Source organism: Centroberyx affinis, unplaced genomic scaffold (genome assembly GCF_046629955.1).
Source record: "Centroberyx affinis isolate AG114_WGS23_722 - 3 ecotype Tasmania unplaced genomic scaffold, CSIRO-AGI_Caff_v1 ptg001908l_1, whole genome shotgun sequence".
NCBI lineage: Eukaryota > Metazoa > Chordata > Actinopteri > Beryciformes > Berycidae > Centroberyx > Centroberyx affinis.
This window is the reverse complement of record NW_027280271.1, coordinates 118164-132139: the sequence shown is the minus strand read 5'-3', so window position 1 is coordinate 132139 and position 13976 is coordinate 118164. Positions and strand designations below refer to the sequence as shown.

General features: G+C 40.1%; 1 protein-coding gene across 5 annotated transcripts in view; it reads left to right on the top strand.

Moving 5' to 3' along the window:
* The window catches only part of rnf103 (ring finger protein 103), a 31982-nt gene extending 18830 nt beyond the window's left edge, over window positions 1-13152 (top strand). Inside the window, exons 4-8 of one of the 5 annotated variants that reach the window (XM_071530276.1) lie at window positions 6226-6648; window positions 7303-7435; window positions 8530-8616; window positions 9732-10254; window positions 10411-13152. In XM_071530276.1, the coding sequence (XP_071386377.1) occupies window positions 6226-6648; window positions 7303-7435; window positions 8530-8616; window positions 9732-10254; window positions 10411-10811 (1567 nt within the window). In that variant the 3' untranslated portion in view covers window positions 10812-13152. Of the gene's footprint in view, window positions 1-6225; window positions 6649-7302; window positions 7436-8529; window positions 8617-9731 lie in introns of all 5 variants that reach the window. The other 4 variants (XM_071530274.1, XM_071530277.1, XM_071530278.1 and 1 more) reach the window with 4 other exon arrangements.
* Window positions 13153-13976: the final 824 nt, after the last annotated feature.

Genomic DNA, 13976 nt, shown 5'->3' with positions numbered 1-13976 from the left:
ACCAAGTCCTTGAGAGTTTCTTTGAAATATACAGACCAGTTCATGATCCGACCTGACCCGGTAGGCCTGTTGGTTCTGTGTAAATGGGAGAAATGTCTGTATAAATGCCAACCGCGGTGCCAACAAGTTTTATAGGTCACACTGATATCATTTAATTAGGCTGTTGATTGATTTGTCATATTTTCCGTCTTTTTACATACATAATTTAAACACATTTCGATTTACCATACGCTCAGTTTTCCTTCCAAATTTTACACAGTACTTCAAGATCCATAGTTGCACATACCCATAAAATTTTGTGTTGATGGATCATTGCTAACCTTGTCTAATTGCTGCTGATTAGCAGACGGCGGCCATGGTTTTTGGTGTATGACTACATCCTGTCAGACAGTGTTGGGCAGTTGTTTGAAGATGTGACAACATGTGTGCAATATTTCAAATGAATCACACTTATGGCCTATGTGTTATTAGGTTACTATAGCACCTCCTATTGGCAAAATGCCCCCAAATTTTGCAGGTTGGCTCACATGTCCACAAAATTTTACATTACGATAGCACCAAGCATTCAATGAGTTATAGAAGTTTTTGTAAAATAGGCCACGGCCACAACATTTTTCTGAACTTTGGCAACCAATTGTGGCCAAACGGTGTGGAGTATCAAAAATCCATTTCATAACTTATATTCGGTGCAGACCAGATATGCTGTGCACCAAATTTGGTGAAGGTGGGATCAAATTTGTAGGAGTAGAGAAAAATGTGTACAAAATTCAAAATGTAAGTTATAGAAGTTATAGGCCAAAACGTATAGTTGTTTGTTATAGCAGCACCATGCGGTCAATTGATGTAGTTTTTGTTGCCTAAGTAGCGGGTGAAACTTTGGACTTCACTGCCAAGTTTGGTTGCTGTAGATCTTATGGTTTCTTAGATCCAGATCCTTTTAGGGCAGAAGAAGCAGAAGCCAAACAAAAAGGCCCCAGCACCTGTGGTGCTTGACCCCTAATAATAAACCAGCACAAAAACAATAGGGTTTCAGCCCTATGGGTTTGAATCACAAATAAAATAATAGTAATAATAATAAATATAGCCGCATGTAGCAATGAATGGGGGCTCGTACGAGCGATTTAAGAGAACTTGCCGCATTCACCAATTTGCAGTTTTCTCTTAGGTACAAACAAAATGTACGAGTAGTCCAGACCTGTCGTACGAGTCACGTACAATCAACCTGCCGTTCTCCAAAGCAAAAAAAACCAACAACTTTGCTGTTGACTAATGGATTGTATCTCTGTCACTTTGAAGAAATGTTGAGTTTGAATATATAAATGACACTGTAAAGTAAAAAAAATGTTGAGATTAACCAGTACAGTGGTTACAGCAACAGGGAAAATAGCAAGGGAGCACTGATGGCTTTTTCAAAAGAAGGTAGTGCGTAATTTATTTTACCAGAGCCGCATAAAATCTCATAAGTATCCATGTGGGTTACATAGTAGCCTGTGCGCTCAATACAAAGACAAAACAAAAAACACTAATTTGCAGGTTATTTGACAAACACTCAGATGAGACAAAGGCAAGATTAGATTGTATTGGGGGAAATACATTATAGAGGGAGATAAATCTGATTTCTAGGCTATTTTGCTCCAGTTGATAACGTTAATGTGGGTGCAAGTGAATCTAAACTTTAAAAAGAGAAATGGCTTTAGGTCTTACCAGGTTGAGGTGCAGTGTCATGTCCACACCATGACACTGCTATATCGCCAATTATGGCAGGTATAGGCCTATTCTTTCATCTGTCTGTGTAATGGAGAATTCCTCCTGGCCCCCTCTTGTTGCAGTCATGGATCGCCTTGCTTTTTGCATCTAATTTAATGTCAAGCCATTTCTTTTTTTTTTTGTGATGGTGCCCTAACGACAAATCACTATAGCCCTATAATATTCCTATAATACTCCGATATGGACTTAGAGTGTCTGTACTCAATAGTGAGTTTATAGTGTCCTTATCATGATATTTTTGTCTTCTGTAGTATCACTATAATATTCCTATAGGGAATTAAAGCTTTGTTGGGATATTTATTTAGTATTCATCTAAAATGTATAGGAATACTATAGTTGTTTTTCGTAAGGGAACGCACAACAGACCACACTGCATTAACAGCACAAGTTATTTTCTCCCATTCCTTGGCTTTAGCAGGGCCTTTGATGCCACTATTGAATTATATTAAATAATATATGCTTTGGTTGACTTATTTCTGACTTCAGTCTCAGAGCTGGCTGACTTCTCCTTAGTCTTCCGTGTCATTTTTATGAATGAAGCTTCCCGACATATGGGCCCCTAACCTTATGTGGCATTATTGGGGCGTCAATTATGCAAATTCTCACAATTCTCATGAACGCGCATTCATTTAGAACAGGTGGAATTCATCATGTTTACGCAGGTCATTTACGACTGTTTTCTGAAGATACAAGCGTTTGGTGAATCTGACGTGGCACACTCGTACGAGTCCACCTCACGAAAAAAGTACGAGAAATTTAAGATAAGAATACGAAAATGTTCTTGCATGAGGCCCATTATGTTTAGTTGACCATGATATTAATGCTATTATTATGAGCTTGCAGAGAATAGTGCCCTCATGTGACAAAGTCTCGAGACTTGGCAGGTCTCCTATCCTATGCAGTAAGGCTGACTTGGACACAATGATGTTCATTTTATGGGAATATAAGCACCTTTTCCCACTTTAGCAGTACAATTCAATCTCAATCGCCAACTATTTGTCATTTGAGCAACTCAAGGTACAATGGAGGTGAATAACATTAATGTAAAAATATTTTATAAATCAAAAAGTATGAAAGTCATCATAATGAGACTTAACCGGCCTACAGTTGCTTGCTCTATGAGTAGCCTATTCATGAAGTAATTGATTATATGGATGGATGGACAGGTGGATGGATGGAAAGAAGAAGTTACTGGACAAAACGTAAAATTGCTTCTTAAAATTGTTTGAGTAGCAGTGACATAAGAAGGCACTTCTGCAGTTCTTGTAGAAGGCATTGTACTTCCTATACCATTACAACACACAATATGGACCTGCTGGCGTTTTCAGTGCCCTGGTTGACCCAGGCTTCAAAGTTAGTGTTGTTCATGGAACTGAACTGAACTGAACTGGAACTCACAACCCTTGTCTCCAAAGGCAGTTGACATTGTGGAGCCTCAGCAGCAGGGAGACACACAACTGACTCTAGAGGGGACCGTCAGCACCGTGGACAGCGCCAGCCCGAGTGGAGGCTCGGCCAGGTATGCGAGGGCCGGTACCTCCATCTGCAGTTACTGCAGACTTGGAGAGAACACAGCTTGGGCCCAATTAACAATCATCTCCTTGCAAGATGGAGGCGAGCCAGACTCCTCTAGAGTCAGAGCAGTGGTGTGTGAGAGGAAACATCGGAACTCACGGGGGTAAGCAAACAGGCAAGAAAGAGACCGTAATTAGTATATGCTGATACTGGCGACTGTGGACCTGTCTCTCACTGCTCCTGCATTACTGAAGACAGTGGGCGATCCTGATGGAGACAAAGATGCCACACACCGACGAGAAGCGGCTGGAAGCAGAACAGACGCCAAGCTGGACACCGGACTTCCCTCTCCCTGTCCCTCACCGACCTCTCTGTGTGTTCCCCAGGTGCCGCCCTGCCAGTGATTCCCCCTGCACGACAACCTCAGTCCGGGAAGAAACTGAGTTAGTCTCCTCCTCCACGTCCCCTCCCCTTACTTTTTGTTAATAAAGAAGCCTCTGTGTTTTGGAAAGGACAGTCCCCGCCTACTTCTACCAAACTCGCCAGAGTGTAATTGTCACAACATACCTATTGAGCCAGTGAGGGAGTAACACCGCTGTTGTGTTGCTCACATTATGACTTTACGAGTGCATGGCTTGAAAAGCTCATGCATTTTAGAGGTCTTTGCTTGTTATTGTCCAAGAACATATTTTGCTGTTATCGTATAGGTACTTGAGAATGTCTCCGCTCTTTTTGTCAAGTCCAAACAAACAAAAAATTTCTCAGCCTCGTCAATTCAAAAAAAACATTTTTATAAGAATTTGCACACTATAAAGGTAAAAAACCAAAAAGAGGCCAACTGATGAAAAAAATGCCAAAATTTATTTACATGGTGGTCAAAAGACCATAATCAGTTCTAAAGACAAAGAGCCACTGTTATCATGGAATCTACTTATGTGTCATTTCAGAATACTTTTGATGACATTTTACTGTAACTACCCAACGTATGCACCAAGTTTTGTGAAGACTGGACAAACGGTCAATGAGTTATGGCCAGTGTTGGGGAAAGTTACTTTTGAAACTAACTAGTTACTTTACTTACTTACTTACGCTACTTGCCCTAAGTTAGTCTTCATTAAAGGGGGAACCAAATTCCTAAATTATGTCTTCTCACCATAAAACAACACTGCAAGCAGTTTTGCTAGGTAGCCACACCACCTCCATTCATTTTCACTGGGAAGTGGCAAACTGCTTACATGGAGTATGATGGGATAGCTGGCGGTGCAGGACATAAATAAAGACTAATAAAGACCTTGCAATGATAAAACAAAGTTTATTGGCAGAGGCATACAACCGCAAGGCGGTTATTTCTAGTTTACATAAATCACAGGTTTATCACGAAAAACGAATGGCACTTAATTGCTAAATGTGATCTAGCAGAGGTAAATGGCAAACATTAACCCCATATGTTATTTTTATTTTGAAATGAGTTAAAGACAGTATATGTTAAGTATTTCCCAAAAACTAGAAATAACCGCCTCACGGTTGTATGCCTCCGCCAATAAACTTTGTTTTATCATTGCAAGGACAGTCTTTATTTATTGAACATATATAATTAATGTGATTATTAGGTCAACTTAAAGGATTTTGGTGTCTGCAAAAGTAAGTGACAGCACTTCCACCGTTTTTGTAGAATGACCCAAGATCGTTTTCTCAGCTACAGTGGTAAGCAAAACATTATGATGTCACAGTGAAGTTGACCTTTGAAGTTTTGGATATAAATGTCATCACTTCATAATTTTATCCAATTAGACATTTGTGTGAAATTTTGTCATAATTAGCGTATGAATTCTTGAGTTATGGCCAAAAACGTCTTTTGTGAGATCACAGTGACCTTGACCTTTGACCACCAAATTCTAATCAGTTAATCCTTGAGTCCAAGTGGACGTTTGTGCCAGATGTAATGAAATTCCCTCCAGGCGTTCCTGAGATATCGCGTTCATGAGAATGGGACGGACTTGAGGTCACAGTGACCTTGACCTTTGACCTTTGACCACCAAAATCTAATCAGTTCATCCTTGAGACCAAGTGGACGTTTGTGCCAAATTTGAAGAAATTCCCTCCAGGCATTACTGAGATATTGCGTTCACGAGAATAAAAAGAGCAAGAGCATAAAAATGTATTCTGTATTGCTTTAAAATCCAAATAATGTCCTGGGTCAATTTGACCCAGCAAACCTTACCAAAAGGTCCAGAAACTGAACATAACACAAGGGTTGAATAAACATTCTCGTTTACAATATAAATTCATTTGGTCTGATTCAGTTTTATATGGGGCTATTATTTACAAATTAATTTCAATACAAGAAATATCAAGTCATATCAATAATTAGCCAAAAAATATTGTGAATATTGTAAAATTGTTTATTTTTTGGCCATATCGCGCAGCACTAACTGAGCTGCTTTTTGCTGTTAGCTTGAACCAGTCTTGCCATTCCCACTTCTCTCATCAACAGGTGGTTTTCGCATTCATAGTGACGTAGATCAGCTTCTTGTCCATTCTAATATTTATTTGAACAATATTTCTGCATGTTTTGTACTTCTACTATATTTACACATGACACACTGTGTGGAGGATTGAGTTGTTTGTGTAAACAGAGAGGTGTACCTAATAAAGTTTCCACTGGGTTTAACATCACGTGTTTAAAAAAAGGTTAATCAGGACCTACAATAGTGTGTATGAAACAGAATCGCTGTATTTCAACGAAGTGTAATTGTGTAAATTAGGATTGCTTTCACTGGGGCCATTTGCAGGAAACTGACGTCTTCATCCACTGGCCATTGGACTAGACCATTCAGCTATCTTATGGTGCTGCTGTGCCAAGCAGGCCTGGGTTTTATGTATACTATTGTAATGAATTAGTGCTGTATATATTGACTGACTTGTCGGTTATGTTCCCTCCAGGTCGTGTGTGAAGCGTGGCTGGCAGCGTTCTACTCTCATCATGTCTGTTCCTCAAACTTCAGCCTCTAAGGGCAAAGTCATGCTGAAAGAATATGACGGCCACCGCATCGAAACCGAACACATCTTCCGCTGGATGACCTCACACGTAGCGCAGCGAATCAAAACCATGCGTCGGTCCGACCAGCTTGCAGAGGAGTGGCGCCCTGACCCCACCCACCCGGTGAAAATGTTCCTATTCGCCCGTCTGTCCCAGCCTCCCACCTTTTTCTCCGCACTGTCCGTCAAATTCACTGGGCGAATTGAGTTTATCTTCGTGGATGTACGTCACTGGGACAACCACAGCAGCCTGTCAGAGATTGGCGTGACACAGAGCCCCGCCTACATCCTTAAGATGCCTGAGGGGATCTATCGATATGGCAACAGGTGATGATATAATTATGAAATATTCTTAATTTAAATTCTGTATAAATAACAAATTCAACTTTTACTGAACTCTTTAAACCAGTGATTCTCATATCAAGGACCCCTAATTTAGTCCACATTAGGGCCACGGACCCCCATTTGATGAGATTTTGTCTCTCGGACCCAAATCTGAGAATATTATTGTCAGATATGATTTTGTCCAGAATTCCATGACTATCTGTATTGTAGGTAGAGAGATAACAGAGAAACTATGATCAAAACAGTCATTCTTCTACATTCTCTAATTGTGTTAACTTCTTGTAAATGAAATAATGGTGAAGTTTAACGATTCATCAATTTGCTGGGGACCCCCTGGAACCCCCCCCCCAAGGACCCCTGGTGGTCCCCGGTCCCCACGTTGAGAACCACTGCTTTAAACTACTTCATGAATACTTCAAATGACAGTTTAGAATGCCACATCCTCTCCTTTCCTCCTGTCTACTCCTCTCCCCCTCTCTTTTCCTCTCCTCTCCTTTCTTCTTCCCCCCTTTCTACCTCTCCCCTCTCTATCTCTCCACTTTTCCTCTTCTTTCATCCTCTCGTCCGCTCGTCCCCTATCTCCACGTCTCCTCCTCTCAACTCCTCCTCTCCTCTTCTCTCCCCTCCTCTCTACAGCACTGGGGAGTTCCTGTCTCTGGCTGCCATGGATACTTTCCTGCGTTCGGTCCAGCCGGAGGTCAACGACCTGTTTGTCCTCAGTCTGGTTCTGGTCAATCTGCTGGCCTGGATGGACCTCTTCATTACACAGGTCACTTCCTGCTTTCCCCATCTGCTTTCTTCTTGTCACAGCTTCAAGGTCATCTCCCAAACAGTGTTAATTTTCTCAACGGAAATTTTGACGATAAGTTACATAAATTGTAACGACAACGTAAACGGAAAAAAAAATATTGGTTGATTTCCTTTTTAACCAATCATTTATCTGCAAGCGCAAGTCAAATTCTCACTGTCCCTGGTGAGCGTGCGACAGAGAGAGAGAGCGAGATACAAAGAGAGAGAGAGAGCGAGAGAGAGAGAGCGCACAGAGCAATTAGGAGCGAATCAGTGGGGGAAAAAAAGGATTGTGTTTGCACTTTTTCTAGCAAACTTTAGGCATTCATTTTTATATGATATATGAAAGAAGTATGGTAAGTCAGTAACACATTCAACACATAGTTCAAGGTATGCTTACTTTTCATTGGAATTTTTACAGCCAGGAGAAATATCCTTCAGCAAAATCCATTACAGTATCATGAAACTGTCGGAGAAAATTATGACTAAAATTAGACTCAAATTAAAACTGACTAAAATTAGACTCAAATTAAAACTGAGTTCCACCAACTAACTCTTGACTAAAACAAAACAAAAAAAAAAGACTAAAATGTGACTTTAAACCAACTACAATTTTCAGTAAGTGACTAAAACTAAATTTAAAATTCTTGTCAAAATTAACACTGCTTCCAAAAGTGTTTTCTCGTTTTTTCATAAGATACCTCAGTGCTGGAGATGGTGGCAGCATGTCATATGGAAAAATTCCCAGTCGGCCAGATGGGGTGCAACAATTAAACGTCAAAATTTTAAAATGCCTCCTTACTGGTATCACTTACTGTATGTAAGATGACAGCAGACTTGGTTTTACCCTGTGTTTTATGACCTTTTTAACGCCATCTTAGTGGCATGGGCTCGCTTTCAATTCATAATGACATCTTGTGTGGCCAAAGAGAGCCTGCAAGTTCTTTATTTTGAAATATACAGTTGTAATAATATATACATAGAGAGAGATGGGGAAAGAGAGAGAAATGGAGAATGAATGTCATTTTTGCTCAATTATTTTTTTACAAAATATTGATTTATTTTGATTGGCAGGGTGCGACGGTGAAGCGGTTTGTAGTTCTGATCCGAACACTGGGAACCTACAACTCCTTACTGCTGGTCTCCTGGCTTCCTATTCTGGTAGGGAATCATCTACACCAGAAGTTCTTCACAAGTCCCTCCAAAACCTGGAAACTAGAGGGCGAAGACAGTGACTATACCAAGGTTGATTTTGAATTAGGGCTGAACAATGAATCAAAATTTTATCGAAATTGCAATATGGCCTACTACAATTTTCAAATCGCAGGAGGCGCAATATTCGTTAAAGGCGAGACTTAAGAAAACATCTTTGTTTGGTACAGATCCCTGCAAAAATCACACCATAATCATTTTAATACGTTTTTCAATGAAAATGAGAATAATGATGTAAAAATTACCATTCCCTCTTATATCGCAAATCATATCGCAATTGCAATATCGGTCAAAATAATCGCAATTACATATTTTTTCAAAATCGTTCAGCCCTATTTTGAATGTGGACATGAGTACAGTTTCTGGTTAATAACATTAATAATAAATTCTCAATTATTTCTTTGTTGGATATTTTGGTAGTTGGAACTTTCATGCCAACAATTTTTCATTTGAATGTTGAAGGGAATCCAAGAAACGCCTTACTTGAAGTCGATTATAATCCCATTAGAAGTGTAGATTTACAATATCATCAGACATCAGAAAATTACATTCAGTTTCATATATTATTTACTATACAGTTGTCCCATAAAGTATTCAACCCCTTAAATTTCCTACAGTGTTATATTATACCATGTTCTGATTATAATTATCATGTACTCACAATGTGCCTTATAATGCCTTATAAGTGACACTTCAAGTAAAGTAAACCAGTAACACTTCACAATAAGGGTCACTAACTTAAGGGTTAGTTAATGCTTAATAAGCATTAAATAACCCTTAATAAACAGTTAACTAATGTGTAATTTACTAATGGTGTTCATGTTAACGAAGGTATTAATGTATACATTAATAGTTTATAAAGATGACTATTAAATAATGTATAAATTAATACCTTCGTTAACATGAACACCATTAGTAAATGATTACCAGACACATAACCCTAACCCTGTTAATTAAAGGTTAGTTAATTCTTATTAAGCATTAACTAACCCTTAATTGTAAAGTGTAATCTTATTGTAAAGTGTTCCCAGTAAACCTTTAAGTAAAACTTGATCCCTCCCCAGGCCCTCCTCCAGCTGCCCTACCTGGACAGCCTGTATGTCTACAGTCTGAAGCTGCTGCGTTATGCTGACACCACGTCATTGGCCAGCCTGGTGAGAGCTGACTGGACCTTCTACTCCTCCCACCCAGCTCTCTTCCTGTCCACCTACCTGGCCCACGGCCTGCTGGTCGACTACTTTGAGAAGAAACGCCGCTGTGCCGCCAGGAGCCAAGAGGACAGCACCACCAACCTGGAATGGCTGGCCAGTCTGTGGGATTGGTACACTTCCTACCTGCTCCATCCAATCGCATCGCTGCAGCACGTCCCGACTGACCAATCGGATTGGGAGGATGATCCTAACTTCCTATTTGAGCGTTTGGCTTTTCCTGATCTTTGGCTCCGCCCCTTAGTGAACGTGGACTACATCAAAGCCCTGCCCACCTGGAGGTTCAGAGCTGTCGATCACCAGAGAGGGGAGGAGTCAGGGGAAGAGACAGATAGAGACACGGATAGATCTGAATCAGCCACAGAGAGTGGAAAGCAGAGTGATTCACCTCTCCTAGACCCCAGCAGGTCAACACAGAGCAGTAGAAACCACAACAGTTCACCATCAAACCAAATAAGTGGAAAAGCAGAACAGAGCCACAGCAGTCTGGACAGTGGCACCCAGCTGTCTGTCTGCTGCGACTTGGAAACAAAAGATAACAGACTGAACCCCGGCACCAGCTGCCTCTGTGTTTCTGATGCCGCTTCAACGTCCCTCTGCTGTCGTCATGGAAACGGAAGGTCATCATCACCAGCAAGGATGCAGAAGGATGACGGGCAGAAACCCGAGCCCGTCTGCCAACATCAGCAGTGCGATTGGTCCATGTGGCCTCGTGGCATGCTGCATTGTTCAGAGTGTGTGGTTTGTCTGGAGAACTTTGTCAGTGAGGAGCTGCTGATGGGTCTGCCCTGTGGCCACGCCTTCCACCAGCAGTGTATTGTGGTGTGGCTGGCAGCAGGCAGACACTGCTGCCCGGTGTGTCGCTGGCCCAGCTACAAGAAGAAACATCAGAACCAAACCCAGACCAGCCCAATAGGAAACACACTACAGGACTGACCTAGTGGATCTTCCTTGTGTCTTTGTTTGCCTGATCCCTCCTCAGCCTCCACATCTCCTCTCTCCTTAGTGTGTGAGGATTTTAAGAAATTTGATCACTAAGACTCATGGCACAGAGAAATGTTTTTCTTTTGAAATGTTTTTCATGTACTGTTGTGATGCTTTGACATTATGAATTTTAAGTTGCCTTCTTTCATGTGGCACTTGCCACATTGAAATAAATGTTTCAGCATTTGTCCTTGAACTACCCTAAAAGTGCTTGCAAGCATATTTCGCATTCCTTTTTAAAACAAAAGATTAATGCTACTTGCAAGCTAGTTTGTTAATGCTCTTCAACTTGTCGCTGCCTTCATTGGTTTTGATGAGGAATTCAAACAAGTTGTTTTTTACTGAGCAAACAGGGATGTCAATCCACTAAACCTTAAACTATGTCAAAGTCCCTGCATCTACTATCCACAGACTCTAATAAGTGGCTGGTGAGGAAAATTATTAGACTAAAACATGTCAATGCATCACTTTCAGTCCACTGGGGTTGGTAGACTTCAGTAGAAAACTACAGGGAGAGGAGAGAGGATTTGAATCAATCCGCTTTCCTTTATCTAAATGTCAAATCAACGTAGCGAAAAAGGAGTGAGGGGAGGAGATGAGGAAAAGGGAGGGTAGAAGGGAGGGAAAAGATAGGATAAAAAAACAGGAAGAATCAGAAGAGACAGTGTAAGATGTAGTATTGCTCTGTTACTCAGCCTGCCTTTCATCTGTTTGAACACAGACCGAGCCAGACAGAGTGATGGAAGGAACAGTCTCACTGGTTAATATACACTAGTTTATTATAGCAGTGTTCTTGAATCTGCCTGTTTTTGAAGAGACCATCTAAAATATTTTTTTGTAGTTTTGGAAATGTCCCTCATTTGATGTTTTTTCATGGAATTCATCCATGGACTTCTTAAACCATGGGTTAGAACCCAATGTGTCATTGGCCTGTTTCTGGTGGGTCCTCACATAATACCAGTGCTTGTATGATTTAATGGGGGTCCCAAGGTGACAGAGTAAAGTTGAGGTGAATTTTTTTTTTTAAAGGGTTTGATAGGCTTTTGTCTGATGTCTATGTCTCTGTGAGGTAATGATACATGGACAACTTTTTGAGGCAATCAAGACGAATAGTACTGCCTCCACCAGGAATGGGGATTGGTAACTGGGACTTCATCAATATGGATATAAATAGTGGGTATCATGAACATAGGTACAAGATTTAATTTCATCAAGCCACTTTGAGCCTTTTGGGTAAGCATTTGTTGTTGTTTCAGGTCAGTTGGTGGCACAAAATGGCATGAGTGGTAGAAACCATTTATTTGAAACTATTTATTCAGGGAGGTTTTGCTGAGCATGCATGCCTTTTTCCCCACAACCCTGCTTCATTCATTCAGCTCCATGTTCACAGATGGGAACTGACCAGTACAACCTAATGCTGCTTGCTGAGCAGCTCAACTGGAGGTTTAATGCCTGACAGTAGTTAACAAAGAGCATTAGTCAATTGTTGGTAAACTAGCCATCCTAATTGCATTAAAATGTGTTATTATCCTTGGCTGCAGGATCCCACACTGGTGGTCAAGGTATTTACATAGATCAATAAATCCATAAATAATAAATAATAAACAATAAATAGAATTATATAAAATCTTTATATCTGAAGAAATCACCCATTCAGTTTCAAATAATGTTAAAGGAATTTGTTTTCCTTTGAATCCTGGCTGACTGCATTAAATATCAGGCTGAGTTGGATGTTGAACCTGAGCTGAAATTCCCAGTGCTGTCTCCTGCTGAGATATAAACCTTCTAATATGTTGTTTGTCTGTGTTCATGTCTTATCAATGTTTGATGGAAAATGATTGAAGGGATATTTTGACATTTTGAAACTGAGTTATTTTTTCTTTTCCAAATACTTATCACACTATGCGAAGAAACTCTGGCAATATGATTATAAGCTACTGTACAAGAGAAATGACTTATAGGCAATGGTTGCTCATTGAAACTAATGGGTTGTACTGCTGATGCCAGTGCCCACTGGCTTCAATGAGAAATGCAAATCACTCTAACAAGCACTTCACTAAAAAGCTAATACAGAAACCTTTCCCCACATGTCAGGAAATTGGTGAAGGAAAAAATACAGATTCAAAATGTCAAAATGCAAAGTATCCTTTTAGCTTTATTTATGAAATTTTGGGGTGCTTAAATATAATTATTCAGCCCATTCCTGTCCTCTGTATGTCTGTGAAAGGAGGGAACAGAGAAAACAAAAAAAAAATATGTTGACCAGTAACATGATATTAAATTATCCAAATAAAAGCTGAGTTTTGGAACATTGTGTTTAAATGTGTTGTTTTGTCATCATTCTGGGTGTGTATCAGGGGCCGTATTCACAACTGAGAATACTCTGAGAGAGCTCTTAACTTAGCCTAAAAATTATTAGCAAGGAGTCCCAGCTTAGGAGTGATTTTTTTTGATCAGGGTCTTTTTATTGTAATTTTTCACATTATATCACAGGTCCAACAGAAAAAGAAAAGGAAAGCTTAGAAGTGATTTGATAAATAAAAACACTTTGACTTTGACTTTGATTTAGGAAAGTTCTCAGAGCAAGGAATGAACTTTTGAATCTTATCAAGAAAATTCAGTATGCCTCTTTAGTCATTCAGAATGCACGCAAAGTGATAATCACATAATTTAGTCTTTATTATGGGTAGGTTATCAGTGATGCAGACGTGTGTCCCATCAATGACCCCGTCAACAACGGGGGAAGCCCGCTATAATCATAAATACTACACTGGCAAGATGTCCAGTGGGAATTAAATAAATTACGTCACAATGTGAGGTTGTGAAAGAGCTGTAATTGTGTGATTACTCTGCTGATGGAAGGTTCAGATAGACCCACATCACCTCTGCTGTACTGTTGCATTTTGTCTACTGCCAAGTATCTTAACATTGTGATCACTTTCATTTCAATCATAATAGCTTCACTTCATTGAGTGTGAGATGTGTGAGGGCATCTCCAATGAGATCAACCACAAACAGCCCTGCACAATCTAATCTGTAGTTCTTTATTAACACTGTTATTTAGCGGTTGGAGAACATTTCTCATGTCCATTTTCTCCTCGCTTAAGAAAATCCTAA